Below are 18837 nucleotides of genomic sequence, written 5' to 3' on the forward strand. Positions count from 1 at the left end.
CTCGTTCTGGCACCCGACGCGGCGTTGTGAATGTCCCCCCCCCCCCCAACCGCCTCGAAGCGATGAGCAAACCTCTCCTTGCTGGAAGTCGCCCGTGCGTTAATGAGAGCAAACTGTCAAAGCATGTTGAAGGTGGGAGGTGGGGCGCGGTGGTTATCGTTTTGCTAAACAGACTTACATCAGGACCAGAGTTCCCCCCCTGAGGACGGCGACTCGGCAAGCGCTCGCGACGCGCAGCCAAAAACGCCGATTGTGCAACGAGTTTGTACCAACATGTCATTTCTGCCTCATTTGCTGCGTACGAGAACAAACAAGCAGAACCGTTCCGTCATCCATCTCCGCATCACGGGGGAGGTGCGTTCGGCGGAAAAATCCGATTGATTGCCATTTCTTTTCAGAGATCAGATTGTGATTGTTAGGGATAGATTTTGATCAAATGTATGTGGGAAGAAAATATTTTCTCGTAGTCCAGGTGATTTCCCCGTCTTGAAACTCTCATTTGAAAACTTCATCTTGACTTGAAAGCCTAAATTGAAACTCGAACTCTTGCTTGAAACGCTAATTTGAAAGGCTGACTGAAAAGTTCTGGTGAACGTCTACGCCTCCTTTTATCTCAATCGCAGGAACCCACAGGATCCGGGTCACGGCACCAATTGAAAAGTTCTGGTGAACGTCTACGCCTCCTTTTATCTCAATCGCAGGAACCCACAGGATCCGGGTCACGGCACCAATTGAAAAGTTCTGGTGAACTTCTGGTCCATTGATTTTTAATGCTCTAATAACTGTAATTTACATACAACAGCAGTGGGGCGTAATTCCTGTATTACCCTCGACCACCTCTAGGGGCACCACATCGACTTTGGTTTGTTAGAAGGAAAAATAATGAAAAACCTCCTTCAACCAGTTTTTATTCTGTAAAGGTTGCAACACTTACATAAATTGGAGTTTTCCAGAATAGTGGTTAATGACTTTTATGATATTTTATTTATTATAAACAGTAGGGATGTAACGATATCCAAATGTCACGATACGATATTGTGGGAAGGTTGGTGATATTTAAAAAAGGTCACAATATTGTAAAAAAAAGAGCTCATATTAAAAAAAGCAAAATATTGTGCTTTTGTACATAACATTAATGTTGTTGTTATTATTATTATTATTATGTTTTATTATTATTATGTTATTATGTTATGTTTTTAATGCATATTGCGTTCCTCCACATCTTGATTTTTTTTTACAGGCATATTATGTTCGCCTTCATCTGACAAGTGTAGATTTTAAACATAGAAGGGCCAAAACATCCCTAATGAAAATTAAATTGCACTGAAAAAGTAGCCACCAGAGGGTGCTAGAACTGCACAAATGGAAATCAACCTAACTTTTTTTTTAACAGATGTGTTGCATTTAAATATCGTGACGTGAAAATGACGATATTGTGGCAGTTTTAAAATCACGATATCACAATATTGCGCTTATCGTTACATCCCTAATATACAGGACACCATCAAGTGCCTACATTCAAAACTTTAAACATGGCTTCAAACCCTGCCTTGAAACTACTTTGAAAACTTACCGATTTTTTTTTTTTTTCAAACCCCAATTTGAAACCTTAATGCCGAATTCTGTCTCCAAACCTTCACCCTGGCTTAAAACCTGAACTTGAAAGGCGAATCATATGAAAAGTAGGGCATTTAAAAACCAAGGTTCCACTGTAAATGAAACTTTTAGGCTCTAAACTTGTTATTTTTGTCAAGTTTACTCGCTTTTGTTGCCTTTTTTTTTACAAACCAGACCACGTCTACAGGCGTGTTTGTGAATACTAACGCTCTGGATTAATTGTATCGTGTCTTTTCTTATACCGTATCCCGCACTATGATGGTTGCTTCAGCGCCATTTGTGCAACGGCGGCCGGAGCGTTTACTGTCGGCTGCCAAAATCAACACAAGCGTCGCACTTGTTTTTTGTTTTTTTGGTTTGTTTTTTTCCCCAAACGACTTAGCATGAAACATTTGGACAAAAAATGATCAAGCGGCGTCGCGGCGGCCTCTGACCTCATAGCTTAAAAAGTGTTGACGCTGACTCAAACGGCCCATTTACCCTCGCCGCACTCGGTGTCGCTTTGCCGCCCGCCGCTAATATTCAAATATGCGGGTGCAAACGGCTCCGAGAGCGGTGGAGGTCTTTGGGCCGCTAAATGTTGCCGTTTGAGTGGCTGGCGCGTGTTGATGTTCGAGCCCCTGTGCAAATATTAGCGCCGGGCGTTTAGGTAGCGCCCGCCGTGATTGACGCGGGCGGGCTCATTGAATTAGAGTGGCAAACGGCACAACATGAAGAGCTCCTACTGTGAAGGGGAAACTTTGCGGCCGTCTGTCCTCCTCCAATCCCAAAATATTTCTCATAAGCCACGTTTTGCGATGCTCTTTTTGCGTCGGATAACCTTACCTAAAAATGATTTTTCCATTGGAATGAATGGAAATAAAAAACAAATCTTCAAAAACACTAAACCCGGCTGACTTGAAACCCGAATTTAAAACCATAACCCAGGTTTGAAACCCGACCTTGAAGCCCTAACACTGCCTTGAAACTCATTTGAAATGCTAACTTGGCTTCAAAATTCTTAAAACCTTAAAACCCTATTCCTGTATTGAAACCCTAATTAAAATCCACAACCCTGTCTTGAAACCCGAAACCCAGCTGCCATTCTTAATTTGAAGCCCAAATTTCAAATCTCTAACCCTATCTTGAAACCCTACCCTAAAACACTAACCATGTTTTAAATAGCCTAATTTAATCTATACATGTCTTGAAACCGTTCTTCAAAACCCTAACCCAGGCTTTAACCCAATATGAAACCCAAATTCCAAGCCAAAAACCCTCATTTGAAAACTAAGCTTGTTTTGAAACCCCACTTTGTAAGCCTAACGCTAGCTTAAATCCCTAATTTGAAGCATTAACCCAGATTTAAAACCCCAATTTGAACCCCTTACCCTGTCATGAAATTTTACGATGAAATCCTAAACCTGGTTTTAAACTCTAATTATGTCTTGAAACCCCAATTTGAAACCCTCGCCCTTGGCCGCAAAGTCTAATTTGAAACCTAACCATATTTTAAAATGCTATTTGGTTACGCTAACCCTGGCTTGAAGGCTCAATTTGAAACCCCAATCCTGTGTTGAAGCCCTACTATTGAACCTTAAATCTGGCTTTAATCCATAATTAGTATCCCTAATTATCTCACGAAACCCTAATTTGAAACTCTAGGCCTTGGCTGAAAGCCTAATTTGAAGCCTAATCTTTTGAAACCCGATTCTGGAACCCTACTGTGTATTTTTAAACCCTAATTTGAAAGGTCAACCCTGTCTTAAAACCCTACTTTGAAATCCTATTGAATTTCTAACCCAGGCTTGAACCACCAGACCTGCCTTAAATCCCTACTTCAAACCCAAGTTGCAACCCTAACCTTTTTTTTTTTTTAAATCTTGAAATCCAAGCTCTTGTTTGAAAAACACTAATGTAAGTGCAAACAATCGTACCGCCACAACATGAGAGTCCACCAATAAAATAGCTGCTTACATTCTTTAATTGCCAGCCCATTTAAAATTTATTTTGGACGTGTATAGCCGTCGATGGCAGTGAACGAGTTTTTTATTTTGAAATTGTCGTTGTGAAGTTACAGCAGTTACAGATGATGGCTTTCATCGTCTGTTTGAAGCATTTTCTCGTCAAATCCCTGTTTGGATGGACGCCGATTACAAGCGTTGTTTATCGCAGGGATGTTTTTGCAGGCCTAACCGAATTTCCCGCTGCAAAGTAAAGTCGGCTTTTCTCTTCCTTGGGAGCCCGAAGGTCTGGCATAGCTCGAGTTCAGCTTTGGCCAGGACGAATTCTCTCCAGCGCCACTAAGCAGAAGCAGAAGTGTTCCCGGCGATCCGAGCCAGCCGAGCCCGCCGTCATCCATCACGGCGACCTGATGGGTCAAGCAACGAGAGAACATCGCAAAACGATTTTGAAGCCTTTGCTCCCGAGTGGGACGGCGAAATGGCAGGTGAAGAAAGGATGAAGACGCAGATGGACGAGGCGCTTCTGCGCTATCCATTGAGTCCACGGAACAAGGGTGGCCCTCGGATCATGAAAGCAAATGTTGCTGGGCCGCCAACCGCGGAGCTACCAGGAAAAAAATTCATCAAATGAAACCATCCAACAAATTGAAGTGGGGGGGGAACAAGGAAGCCGTTTGGGCGGGTGTTGGGGACGCCACCCTCAGCCGTGCTAACCCGCCACGGACCAACACATGACAATTTAACAATTTTATTTATTTTATGTCAATTTTACCTATGTACATATATGGCAGTTTTTAATGTATTAAATAATTGGGTAATAAATTATCAAAACATTGGCCAAAAATCATAAAAGAATGCACATGCATTTTATTAATATTTTTATGCATTTTACATGAATAATTAATTGAATAATGAATAAAATGTGGTTGCGTTAAAAATAATCATTTAACAATGAGCATTAATTATTTTATTACCACTAAAAATAATTTTACATTATGCATTTCTCTTCTTTATTTTGTTTGATAATTCGCCAATAAATTGTAACTATGTTAATTTAAATTCATATAATAAATACATTGATAAAAATAAAAACAAAAGAAAACTTTAACTAAACTTGGTTAGTAAAAATATTTTTTTTTTTTAATTACCTAATACATAAAAGTATATATACATTAATGGAGTTATAAATAAAAATACAATATTAGTATAAACAAGTACATTTTGCATATATAAGTAAGATTTTAACCAATTGTTAATTTAATTGCATTTAAATTAACATTTTAAAATTCACAAGAATTTTTTATGATTAAGAAAAATTATTTCATAAATTTTGAATTTTTACATACATATTCCAAAGTTTTCTTTTTATGTCATATACAAATGATCTGAACCATGTGTTGGTTTTAAAAATCAAACATGCACAAAACTTTGCCCACCTTTTGATATTGCGCCGTATATGAAAAAGTGGGATCGTTGTGAGTGCATCACTTGCTATTCCTATAGGCTATTATTAAAAAAAAAATAAAAAATAAAAAAATTCTAAAATAGTGTTCATCTTTCTCTCATTACTTTTTACATGACCTCAAACTCGAAGTTGAGTGCATTTCACGAGTGTTCCACACAAGTTTATGAAGCATCAGAAATATGGACAATAAAAAATGCATTTTATATCAGTTTGAAGCCAAATGAAACCCGCAAACCCAAACGCACAATAAATCAAATGTTGGCCAACACTACGCGTGTTCCTCATGTTTCTCGATCTGCCAGCTATACCGAGAAGCATCATCATCATCATCACATGGGTCACAGCGGCGGTCCGAACAGGGCCCAGGCACCTCCGGGGGCCCTCCTTGACCCCCTTGGGCAACAAACATCCTCGCTCCCCGTCGTGGTGGCCTCTGCCAAGCATGTGCTTCTTCAGCAGCAGCAGTTTGCGTGCCGCATTCCTCATCCGCACACGCGAAGGAGCTGTTGAATATTTAGCGAGGAGCTGACTTGACAGCTGCGTTTGATTAAAGGCACTTACAGTGGTAAACTAGCGCCAGTGGCGGGCGGTCATGGCAAGCTAGGCCTTCGAAGCTACCTTCATTTACCGGCTAAATTTGAATATTTATATATATTTATGTGTCAATAATAAAACCATTCTTGTTTACTACTGCTGTAAAGCATTGACATTTTCTTTTATGTATTTTTATCTTGTGTTTTCCCAAGTCTTGGGACCTACTGGGCTAACCTGGGACCTTGGGGATTGTATTTCGTGCCATGTAATGTGGAAATGTGTGTTAAGACAAAAAAATAAAACATCATTGGTTGTTTACATCTTTGAATTTTGAGAAAAGAAAGTCTTTGAACTCTTGAAATACCAACTTTATTAGATAATATAACTTGAAAGGACATTGACAAAATAAAAACAATAAGAAAGTGAAATAAGAATAGAATCAACTAAGATAATAGCAAGTGGAAAAAATAGTAAAACAAATAGTGACTGTTCCGGTGCGTTTTAGCCTCTTGGGGGCGGTATGGTGCCGTGCATCCATTGGGCGACCCACTTCAAGAGAGCACAGAAGATAGTTGCGATTGAATTCTATTAAAATAACTAGTTTTCTCTCCCGTTGGGAATAATTTGTGCCTTTGCGTAGTGTTCTCTCATCTGTGGGTGTGTGTTCCCACAAGTTTTGTGTGTGGATATTCGTTATTTGAAGGAAAAACACCCCGGAAGTCGACACTACTGACTTACTTCCTGTTAGCATTTGTTAACTTTCTATAGGTCGCTTGCACATGTCGTCACTTCCGCCTCGGATTTCTCGTAGTCGCCATGCTGGGTGGCCTCCATTTACGTAGCGATTCGGTCTAACACGTATCTATCACGTTTGTTTTCTGCGTTTAAAATGGTACATTGTTGCTGCATCGTTGGCTGTTCGAACAAAGCCAAGGGGGAAAATGGTCGGTCTTTTTTCCGAATTCCGAAAATAATTAGGAACCAGGGCCTGGAGACAGAGGAGTGCGGACTCCGGAGGGAAGTCGTTACTTTGGGCTCGTGTGTGCAGCGATCACTTTGTGAGCGGTAAGCTTGTTTACCTTTATTTAATGCATGAGGATTAATAACGTTTCGACCGCCCATATATGGGCAAGTTGCTTATGTTTTGGATTCATGAGCAAGCAAGTTCGGTAGTACAAGCTGGCTAGCGGACGTTAGCCGAAAGCTAACATCGAACATTTTCACCCAAGTAGTGCCAGTGCAAAGTGTTTACTGCTGAAATTGGATTGATTAGTCTTGGGCTTTTAATGCCGATAACATGTTTTTTGGTGGCAAAATGTAAACTTGGAAAAAAAAGAGACAGAAGGGGCTGATGCAAGAAAACAGACCCCCGGGGGTGATGCAAGAAAACAGATCCCCGGTAGCCTACACATCATGCTAAAGAACTTATTCACGGCCACCCTACTGCGGTAAAATAACCAGTCTTTCCATATTTTATTTGTTTATATATTTGTTTATTTTAACAGGTCGCCCTGCGCCCGTTTTTCTGTCCAATCATCCCGACTGGGCTCCAACATTAAAGTTGGGTCCCAAGTTACAACATCTATGTCTCAGCCCAGTCGGTGCCAAGATATGAACGTGCACAGGAGAGACAAGCAAAGAAAAGACGACTCGAAGTGGCAGAGATTGTTGCAGTTATGCAGCCAGATGGCTCCAGTAGCCTGTACCCTCAAGTACTGCTGACATCATTGACTCTGGTATGCCACTCAGAATTCATTACATGATATATTGTATGCATGAGTGAATGTATGTGTTTGTTTGTGTGTGTACACGCACCTTATATTTTAGAGACATTTGGAAGTGTTTATAGAAATAAGTATTTGCCTGTAGCAATGTTCATACATTAAAAAATGCAACAAAATGTGTACATTTCTTTTACACTGACAAAAAAACTATACTACTTTACTATATTAAACCTATTACTGGTACCGTATTTTTTTGTGATTTTTTATTTATTTTTTTCTTTAGGGATCTCATGCCACACCGACTTGATTGCCAATGACATGATGGAAACGAAGGCGAGCATCAAAGCATTGGAGGAGGACAACATGCGACTGTTTGTTTGGCGCTAATAAAGGCAGCGTTTATACAAATTATATTGTTGGGTTTGTTTACAAAGCTATACATAATACAAATGACAGGATTTGACTCAATGTGCAATATGGTCCCTCTTAAAGTAATGGCATAAATCTCTATTTCTAAAAGCACAAAAAATGAAGTGAATAATGATTAGATGTAGTAATTTAACTGTTAATTAATGTAGTTTATTTTAGCACAGGTGCCTACCATCCTGATGACGGTATGATGTAATGTTGATGGGGTACGCAATGACTTTCATTATGCTATGTACAGAGGAAAAAGTTGCTCTCTTTTAAATTTGTTTAATGTAAGACAAGTACCAGTACTGTGTTACAGTTTTCCCAATAATCCTTGTTTCACACTTGTCACAAAACCACTGTCCTTTTGGCAGTCTAGATTGGCACACTTCAAGTGATATCATTTGATTTTACAATCTGCTGCAGCACAAAAAACTACTTTATTCCGCATCTTTGAAGTACATGAGCAGGTGGTAGGTGACAGCGGCTGAGCAGGAACACTGGAAGTCCACTGCTGATCTAGTAAATGCTCTCCCGAGCAGTTCAGGTAAGGAGGGGATTTTGGGAAAAAAAAACTCTGGCTTTTCCAACTGGCCAAAACGAGCGATCTGGGTGGACTCGCTCAATCACACTTTGTCCACACCACAAAGTCGCAGAAGTCCGTCCAGTTAAACTCATCTGTGCCTGAATCTGAAAATATTACAAACATTGTAATGAAAATATGAAACATAGAATTAAATAAGAAACTACAAAAAGTAAAGCCATACATACCTGGTAATACTATTGGTGTTGTCGTGACAAGTGATGGGAATTGTTGCCATCTGGCACCAGACAGAAATTGGGTGTTGTGACAGCCTCCTTAACCGTGAGATCATAAGAAAAGCTGTCAGTATGCTCAGTAGTTACCATGAACACGTTTTATTGTACTGGAAACTGAAACTAAAAATACGTCCTCTGATAGTGGTTAACCTTAACCACTTAGAATAAGTTGATTAAGTAACATGTAACTAGTGAAAGGGTAGCATTAAATTTAATTAAGCCACGGGGAGGCTGTGCAGTTACTTTTTATTCTTATACGCTCTGCCATATTTGCCTGTTATAAAATTATTAGAAAAACCACATCAGGTAAAGCCAGCTGTGCATGTAAACACAATAACAGGAAGCCTGAGAACAAATCAACATTTTTGTGTGCAGAATTACCAACACCATGTGGTTTACTTACGTGCAACAGCAACCGTTTCTTCTGATGCGATGTTAAAGTTTACACTCTGTATCCACCCGCTTACAAAATAATTGTAAGCCTCCAGGGATTTGTTGGCGTGTTATGGAGCATGTTGTCAACACGAGGTAGGGAAAGATGTCCAGAGATGTCACATTTGGCCAGCAAGCTTTCTCCGTCAAAAAAAAAAATCACCCTTGGTCAGGACGTAATTAGGATCAATCCCGCCACACAGAGACACCTTCTGCCTGTATCGTTGTTTTTGATCTTCCGGTAAATCGTGAAAATACTGCGAAAATTACATCAGGTTGATAAGCTCTACCGTGTAACTCGCGTGTACCTTGTGAACCGGCGGACACCCAATATGGCGCCCGAAGGAAAAACTCCCATGATGCATTACGATGTGCAAGCGACCTATTAGCGTTACGCTAGCGATGTTTAAAAAAAAAAAAAAAAGAAGCATATTTTGTATTTGAATATACAGTGGATGTAATTCTTGACGTTGCGTATTTAGTTTTACAGTTAACTCCAACTTCGGCGTCATTAAACAGCTTAAAGGACGCTTAGGGATAACAGAATGTAGCTTCGCTGGGAGCTTGGAGGTGCTCCAACCATGCTTTGTGGCACTGGGGACTGAAAGGGTGCTTGAAATGCATGCTAGTGGTTGTTGTATTGGACACCGTGATTGTACATGACATGAGGAAGAATGACTTTGCTGCATTCTGCGAGTTGAAAGTGGGTAAGTGAGATTCTCTGCTTACAATAATAAGTGTTCACTGTTCCTCTGTCTTGTGAGCGTCACAAGAATATCATGCTACGCACTTGCTAGTTGCTAATGCTACTCTACACAAGCAAAATGGTGCATTCAGGGTACTTTCTTCGATAACGGTGGTTTAAAGGGAAAATAGAGGATTATTTAATAATCCGCAATTGGCCGATTGTTCTGGATTGATGTTTGAAGGCCAATAATCGGCCGATTATAATTTTTATATTACATAAATAAAAATACCAAAAATAAACAAACTTTACATTCCTCGCTTTTCCCGCCTCGGAAAGCAAAAGCATGATGTCGTTCAGATTCCCTTTGCGCTAAATGCATTCCAGCTCGTGTGCTTTCATAAACACCATTTGGCGGGTTTTCCGATGACAACATTCGCGGTGACGCAGCGCAGACTCGCTCGTTGTCGTCATGCGGCGCTTGAAGGCTTCTGCACAAGCTCACCCGGATGCAGCACAGGGGGTCCGTCCGGGTGGTTGGTGCGTATTCCGTGACTCCTTCGGGGGTGCAGAATCAGAATGGGCAGAAATGAGAGGCTCCAGCCAGGGCCGGCGCTACGCGGTGGCAAGGGGAGGTCATGGCCAATTCTGGCCACGCCCCCTACTTGCATGTTTTAGTTCTTTTGAAACACAGAAGGAGGACTACAAATTTTTACTTGATTTTTTATTTTTTTATTTTTTGCGCTAACTCCAAATCAGCGGTCATTTCAGATTTCTATAATAAAAATAATATAACAATAGAACTATATTTAGTAATATTTATGAATGAGGTGGATTTAGTTCTGAAAGGTCATAGCTATAAATTAAAACAGATGGTAAAATCCATTTTGCCCCAACTTTTGTCAGACTTTAAAAATAAATCTAAAACATAAAAAAATCTGATATGTGCCAGGAAAAAAAAAGACATATTTTAAATTAGCATCCAAAATCAATAAAAATTTAAATTTAAAGCCATTGCTGATTAAAATGATCTTTGTAAATAATAGGCACAATGTTCCTGCAGTTATTAATTTGCAATGGTTCCTTGAGATACAAGTGTCATTCATTCCACTAACATGGTCCTAACTCAAAACATTTGTATCTCTAATCGCCTTTCCTCAATAAAATGAATGAAAATCCTCCTAATCTACTCCAGCCTTCCCAATGTATAGTGCAGACGTACGGATACACTAATGTTAGTTGTTCTTTGCAGAGGATAAAGACTATATGCCATCAATATTATTACATTATTTGTGTTGCGCTTCGTTTTTGTTCAACTATTTGTCGCTGAAAGGGTTAGTTATAACACAACAACAGTCTATGGCATTTGTTAGCCAGTCTATGGCATTTTGCATGGTTTGTTAGCATTAAGCTAGGCAGAAATTCTGTTTGTTTTACATATAGTTGGACAAGGACTGTTTCAATGTCGTTACCATTGTCTTATGGTGTTTGTTGACTTTAAAGCACGGTATGTGTTTGTGGGGAGCCCCAAACTTTCCACAGCGTGGACGTCCGCTTGGGACGCCTTTTACCAACTTCAAGTCCTCACATGATGAATTGATGTAGGAAGACAACATTTATATATTTGTGTGTGTGTGTCCTCCAGGGTGTCAGGTCCTCTCCTGTCTCCGGGAATGAAGGGCGCAAGCACCCCCCCTCCTCCGCCCCCTCCTGCTTTGGAGAAACATCAGCACAAGCCCTTCACTCACTATCACCAACATCACACAACCAATAATGGTAAGGACAATCAACACTTAGAATATATATATATAATATCGCAAATTTTATATCTGTTCTAAATGTACAATAAAATGACCAATTTTCATACTGTTGTTAACATAAAAATGGGAAAAAATGTGAAACTAATATAAATATAGCTGCATCTTTTGATACAGTAATTTCATAATTCATAAAATTGAGTTAAAATTAAAAAGGATATATTGTGGCAGTTTTAATATCACGATATAATTATATTGCCATTATCGTTATATCCCTAATATATTTGTGTGTGTATATATATGTGTATACGTATATGTAATTTTTTTTATCAAATAATTTTAAATATTAAATTACAACAACAAAAAAGACCCAAAATTATTCCTGAAACAAATTATGGTTACATTTAATAAATGTCTATATTAGTAAATATTAAATTTGGCAATGAAATCCAATCCGAACATTCTCGTGACATCTTAAAGGTGTTTTAAATATTAAATTACAAAAAAAAAAGACCCAAAATTATTCCTGAAACAAATTATGGTTACATTTAATAAATGTCTATATTAGTAAATATTAAATTTGGCAATGAAATCCAACCCGAACATTCTCGTGACATCTTAAAGGTGTTTTAAATATTAAATTACAAAAAAAAAAGACCCAAAATTATTCCTGAAACAAATTATGGTTACATTTAATAAATGTCTATATTAGTAAATATTAAATTTGGCAATGAAATCCAATCCGAACATTCTCGTGACATCTTAAAGGTGTACCTAATAATGTGGCCTTTGAGAATGCCTGACAAGCTGATCTGATTTTGTTTGAAAGGTCTTCACTAAATAAAAAAAAAAAAAAAAAAAAAAGCTGACTCAGCATTTTTCAGAGCCGACAGTGGGAAAGCCACAATGGCGGAATCCCGAATGTGCCGAGAAAACAAACCGTCGCCGGCGTGTTGCGCTGTTCTCGGAGAATCAGAGGCGGTCAAGCTGTCGCGTTTCAAGTCGTCTTAACCCCCCCCAACCCGTCTGGACTTTGCGGTCACGCTGCTGCCGAGTCATGTTCCAGGAACGCTCGGTCGCCTGCCGTTATTGTGACTCTTGTGGTCCGCACGCAACGACAACACACACAATGGCCAAGACTAAGTTTAGACTTACAATAGCGTCGAGAATAGATTTTCTCAAAACTTATTTGAGGCTCCGGGGAGGCTGAAATCTGATTGGACAGAAAAATCTCACATCCACATAATCAGGATATGAAATCTGGCTTCTATTTTCTCGCCCTTCCAGAATTCCAAGGCAGCTTCCAGAGCTGCTTCCACTTCTCTGACTCGTACCGCATGGAGCAGACGGTGAGCGGCGGTGGCGGCGGCGAGTCTCACGTTTACGCTTCCCATCATCAGCACAACGGCTTCCACATGGCCACCAGCAACTCTCTGGGCTCGGCAGGTGAGACATCCATCGCAAAAAATGATTTCCCCATCATTCCGCCTTGTATCATGCTTTTTGGGTTTGTGCGCGTCTTTCCAGGCTTCAACTTGAGCCAGGAGCTGCAAGGGGGCGCCGGGTGCCAGTTCTCCTCCAGTCCAGAGGAGGGCGCCTTCTTCCAGACGGGCAGCTTCGAGCGCGGCCTCGGCCACATGTCGTCAGTGTACACCGAGTCGTAGATATTGATGGCACATCACATGATTTCCAGTGGCACAAGCGCAGCTTTCCACTAGTAAACAAAAGTTTGATTTTATTAAAATATTCGGGGGCGAATTTGGGAGGTCAAATTTTTCATCATTTTTGGTTCAAGTCATCAGTAGTCACTCGCTTTCTGTCGCCCAAAAGTACCATGGTGCCTTTCCCAACAATATAAAATCACATGCATAATGACATACGTGGACATGGCCGCCATATTGGATGTGGCGATTGCATGGAATGAAGACTAGGAACCGACTAGTTGTAGTTCTCCCAATTTTTTGGGAAAGACATTAATTACATTTACATTATAACATAAAACAGACGTTCCCACCCACAATTTTTTCAATTTTTATCTGCAATAGAGATATTATGAAAAATGTTTTTATGTAGTTGTACGCCTCCCACACACTTTTATCACATTGTAAGCATATTTGAACACGCAAAGATTGTAAACATAAACTGTATAGAAAATACTGTACATATTGTATCATTGTACATGCATGTGCCTTTAAGAGGCGGAGCCTGGCTGGGTGACGTGTGAGTGTGAGCTGCGGCCGCCAGCAGCTCGTGTGTGTGTGTGTGTGTGTGTGTGTGTGTGTGTGTGCTTGTTTGTGTTTAATTGTTCTTCCTGTGTTCAATAAATGGCTGAAAAGTGCATCAGTGACTGTGGCTCTCCTTTCCCACATGCGAGAGTATTAGAAAAATATACATGAAAACAATTGTTTTAAATAAATGCAATTTAGATTAATAATCTAATGTTACGTTACTTTTTTTTTCCCCCCCAATATTTTTTATGCCTGTACCAAAGAAACATTATGAGGGATAATAACGGTAAGCCATTAAATTCTCCAAAAGCCTTTATACTTTTATTGAGCCAATAGAATTTCTTTTAAATGGATGTGTTTAAAATGTGAACGTTTCCTCTCTTTTTTTTTTTCTTTTTTTTAAGCATTGTCTTGTATTAGTATCTGTTGTTTTTGAGAAACAAACGTATCGTGTTGCTTAAATAATGGGGAAACAATGTTTGCATTCCATCCATCCATCCATCTTCTTGACCGCTTATTCCTCACAAGGGTCGCGGGGGTTGCTGGCGCCTATCTCAGCTGGCTCTGGGCAGTAGGCGGGGGACACCCTGGACTGGTTGCCAACCAATCGCAGGGCACACAGAGACGAACAACCATCCACACTCACAAGCACACCGAGGGACAATTCGGAGCGTCCAATTAACCTGCCATGCAATCTTTGGAGTGTGGGAGGAGACCGGAGTACCCGGAGAAGACCCACGGGGAGAACATGCAAACTCCACCCAGGAAGGTCCGAGCCTGGACTCGAACCGGAGACCTCAGAACTGAGAAGCGGACGTGCTAACCACTCGGTTACCGTGCCGCCCTGTTTGCATTCCTCACTTTTATTTTGTGGGAGTGGGTTTGTCCCTCTGCTACAGTAATACAAAGCAAACCGGGCATCTTCTAATATTTCCTATCAATGTACAGATTGTTTACAACACACATTTCAGTGTTTGCCATTTTCTCCATTCAAGACATAATAAATAACTGCATGAAACATCGCGCTCTCGGTTGTTTTTAAATACAACATGGACACGTGCTTCCCTCTAGTGGACAAAGGTGAGAATGCGCCTGAATGTTTACTATTTTGCTTCTGATGTGTACGCTTCATGTAATCTGAACAGAATGCTGGTTTGCCTTTATTATTATTATTATTATTATTATTATTATTTAATGAGTATTACTTTTAATTCCCGCATCCACATCCATCTGCATCTGAATGTAGTTACTCCAGTATTCCACAGGAGGGAAGTATTGCATCGTATCTCAGTTGCTTCTCGTTTTCCTCAAACTTTCACAACAACTTTGATTGACCGACGATTCTTCTTGTTTTCTTGTTTTTTGTTGAGCTATATTTCCTTGGCTGTTGTTTCTTTTTTTTAATAAAAGGCCTTACTATACATGGTCGTTTTTTTTTTTGTTTTTTTGTTTTTTTTAAATAAAACGCCTTAGTATACATGGTCGTTTAAAAAGCCTCACTATACATGGTCGTTTCTTTTTTTTTTCTTTTTTTTTTTTATAAAACGCCTTACTATACATGGTGGTAAAAAAGCCTCACTATACATGGTCGTTTCTTTTTATTTGTTTTCTTTTTTCTTTTTCTTTTTAAATAAAACGCCTTACTATACATGGTAGTTTTTTTTTGTTTTTTTTTTTTTAATAAAACGCCTTACTATACATGGTCGTTTAAAAAGCCTCACTATACATGGTCGTTTCTTTTTTTTTGTTTTCTTTTTTTTGTTTTTAAATAAAACGCCTTACTGTACATGGTCGTTCAAAAAGCCTCACTATACATGGTCGTTTCTTTTTTTTTGTTTTCTTTTTTTTTGTTTTTTTTAAATAAAATGCCTTACTATACATGGTCGTTTCTTTTTTTTTGTTTTTTTTTTTTTTTATAAAACGCCTTACTGTACATGGTCGTTTAAAAAGCCTCACTATACATGGTCGTTTCTTTTTTTTTTTTTTTAAATAAAACGCCTTACTATACATGGTCGTTTAAAAAGCCTCACTATACATGGTCGTTTCTTTTTTTTTGTTTTCTTTTTTTTTGTTTTTTTTAAATAAAACGCCTTACTATACATGGTCGTTTCTTTTTTTTTTTTTTTTTTTTTTTTATAAAACGCCTTACTGTACATGGTCGTTTAAAAAGCCTCACTATACATGGTCGTTTCTTTTTTTTTTTTTTTAAATAAAACGCCTTACTGTACATGGTCGTTTAAAAAGCCTCACTATACATGGTCGTTTCTTTTTTTTTGTTTTCTTTTTTTTTTTTTTTTTTAATAAAACGCCTTACTATACATGGTCGTTTCTTTTGTTTTTTTTTATTTGTTTTTTTTTTAAATAAAACGCCTTACGATACATGGTCGTTTCTTTTTTTTTGTTTTCTTTTTTTTTTTTTTTTTTTAATAAAACGCCTTACTATACATGGTCGTTTCTTTTGTTTTTTTTTATTTGTTTTTTTTTTTTAAATAAAACGCCTTACTATACATGGTCGTTTAAAAAGCCTCACTATACATGGTCGTTTCATTTTTATTTTATTTTATTTTTTTTATAAAACGCCTTATTATACATGGTCGTTTAAAAAGCCTCACTATACATGGTCGTTTCTTTTTTTTTGTTTTCTTTTTTTTTTATTTTTTTGTTTTTTTTTTAATAAAACGCCTTACTATACATGGTCGTTTAAAAAGCCTCACTATACATGGTCGTTTCTTTTTTTTTTTTTTTTTAATAAAACGCCTTACTATACATGGTGGTAAAAAAGCCTCACTATACATGGTCATTTCTTTTTTTTTTTTTTTTCTTTTTTTTTTTAAATAAAACGCCTTACTATACATGGTGGTTTAAAAAGCCTCACTATACATGGTCGTTTCTTTTTATTTATTTATTTTTTTTGTTTTTATTTTAATTTTTTTTATAAAACCCCTTACGATACATGGTCGTTTAAAAAGCCTCACTATACATGGTCGTTTCTTTTTTTTTGTTTTCTTTTTTTTTGTTTTTAAATAAAACGCCTTACTATACATGGTCGTTCAAAAAGCCTCACTATACATGGTCGTTTCTTTTTTTTTGTTTTCTTTTTTTTTTGTTTTTTTTAAATAAAACGCCTTACTATACATGGTCGTTTCTTTTTTTTTTTTTTTTTTTTTTTTATAAAACGCCTTACTGTACATGGTCGTTTAAAAAGCCTCACTATACATGGTCGTTTCTTTTTTTTTTTTTTTTTAATAAAACGCCTTACTATACATGGTGGTAAAAAAGCCTCACTATACATGGTCATTTCTTTTTTTTTTTTTTCTTTTTTTTTTTTAATAAAACGCCTTACTATACATGGTCGTTTCTTTTTTTTTTTTTTCTTTTTTTTTTTTTATAAAACGCCTTACTGTACATGGTCGTTTAAAAAGCCTCACCATACATGGTCGTTTCTTTTTTTTTTTTTTTTTAAATAAAACGCCTTACTATACATGGTCGTTTCTTTTTTTTTTTTTTTTTTTTTTTTTTAAATAAAACGCCTTACTATACATGGTCGTTTCTTTTTTTTAAATAAAACGCCTTACTATACATGGTCGTTTAAAAAGCCTCACTATACATGGTCATTTCTTTTTTTTTTTTTTTTTTTTTTTTTTAAATAAAACGCCTTACTATACATGGTCGTTTCTTTTTTTTTTTTTCTTTTTTTTTTTTTATAAAACGCCTTACTGTACATGGTCGTTTAAAAAGCCTCACCATACATGGTCGTTTCTTTTTTTTTTTTTTTTTTTTTTTTAAATAAAACGCCTTACTATACATGGTCGTTTCTTTTTTTTTTTTTTTTTTATAAAACGCCTTACTATACATGGTCGTTTAAAAAGCCTCACTATACATGGTCGTTTCTTTTTTTTTGTTTTCTTTTTTTTTTTTTTTTTTTAATAAAACGCCTTACTATACATGGTCGTTTAAAAAGCCTCACTATACATGGTCGTTTCATTTTTTTATTTTTTTATTTTTTTAAATTAAACGCCTTACTATACATGGTCGTTTAAAAAGCCTCACTATACATGGTCGTTTCTTTTTTTTTTTTTTTTTAAATAAAACGCCTTACTATACATGGTGGTAAAAAAGCCTCACTATACATGGTCGTTTCATTTTTTTTTTTTTTTTTTTTTTAATAAAACGCCTTACTATACATGGTCGTTTAAAAAGCCTCACTATACATGGTCGTTTCTTTTTTTTTTTTTTTTTAAATAAAACGCCTTACTATACATGGTCGTTTAAAAAGCCTCACTATACATGGTCGTTTCTTTTTTTTTTCTTTTTTTTTTTTTTTTAAATAAAACGCCTTACTATACATGGTCGTTTAAAAAGCCTCACTATACATGGTCGTTTCATTTTTTTTTTTTTTTTTTTTTTAAATAAAACGCCTTATTATACATGGTCGTTTAAAAAGCCTCACTATACATGGTCGTTTCTTTTTTTTTGTTTTCTTTTTTTTTTTTTTTTTTTTTTTTTTTAAATAAAACGCCTTACTATACATGGTGGTAAAAAAGCCTCACTATACATGGTCGTTTCTTTTTTTTTTTTTTTTTAAATAAAACGCCTTAATATACATGGTCGTTTAAAAAGCCTCACTATACATGGTCGTTTCTTTTTTTTTGTTTTCTTTTTTTTTTTTTTTTTTTATAAAACGCCTTACTATACATGGTCGTTTAAAAAGCCTCACTATACATGGTCGTTTCATTTTTTTATTTTTTTATTTTTTTAAATTAAACGCCTTACTATACATGGTCGTTTAAAAAGCCTCACTATACATGGTCGTTTCTTTTTTTTTTTTTTTTTAAATAAAACGCCTTACTATACATGGTGGTAAAAAAGCCTCACTATACATGGTCATTTCTTTTTTTTTTCTTTTTTTTTTTTTTTAAATAAAACGCCTTACTATACATGGTCGTTTAAAAAGCCTCACTATACATGGTCGTTTCTTTTTTTTTGTTTTCTTTTTTTTTTTTTTTTTAAATAAAACGCCTTACTATACATGGTGGTAAAAAAGCCTCACTATACATGGTCATTTCTTTTTTTTTTCTTTTTTTTTCTTTTTAAATAAAACGCCTTACTATCCATGGTCGTTTAAAAAGCCTCACTATACATGGTCGTTTCTTTTTTTTTGTTTTCTTTTTTTTTTTTTTTAAATAAAACGCCTTACTATACATGGTCGTTTAAAAAGCCTC

The 18837-nt window shown here is 37.0% G+C and overlaps 1 protein-coding gene and 1 long non-coding RNA gene across 6 annotated transcripts in view; both read left to right on the forward strand.

Moving 5' to 3' along the window:
• The window catches only part of LOC144026756 (ubiquitin-protein ligase E3A-like), a 117535-nt gene extending 103810 nt beyond the window's left edge, over nt 1-13725 (forward strand). For 3 of the 5 annotated variants that reach the window (XM_077533727.1, XM_077533728.1, XM_077533729.1), the window contains exons 9-11: nt 11276-11406; nt 12675-12833; nt 12915-13725. In XM_077533727.1, the coding sequence (XP_077389853.1) occupies nt 11276-11406; nt 12675-12833; nt 12915-13051 (427 nt within the window). In that variant the 3' untranslated portion in view covers nt 13052-13725. Of the gene's footprint in view, nt 1-623; nt 1030-3785; nt 4405-11275; nt 11407-12674; nt 12834-12914 lie in introns of those variants that run through there. The other 2 variants (XM_077533730.1, XM_077533731.1) reach the window with 2 other exon arrangements.
• LOC144026768 (uncharacterized) lies at nt 6328-9321 on the forward strand. The gene is made up of 3 exons (XR_013285292.1): nt 6328-6624; nt 7065-7295; nt 7567-9321. It is a non-coding gene; the product is annotated as an uncharacterized LOC144026768 (long non-coding RNA).
• Nucleotides 13726-18837: the final 5112 nt, after the last annotated feature.

Source organism: Festucalex cinctus, chromosome 10 (genome assembly GCF_051991245.1).
Source record: "Festucalex cinctus isolate MCC-2025b chromosome 10, RoL_Fcin_1.0, whole genome shotgun sequence".
In the NCBI taxonomy this organism is placed as follows: Eukaryota; Metazoa; Chordata; class Actinopteri; order Syngnathiformes; family Syngnathidae; genus Festucalex; species Festucalex cinctus.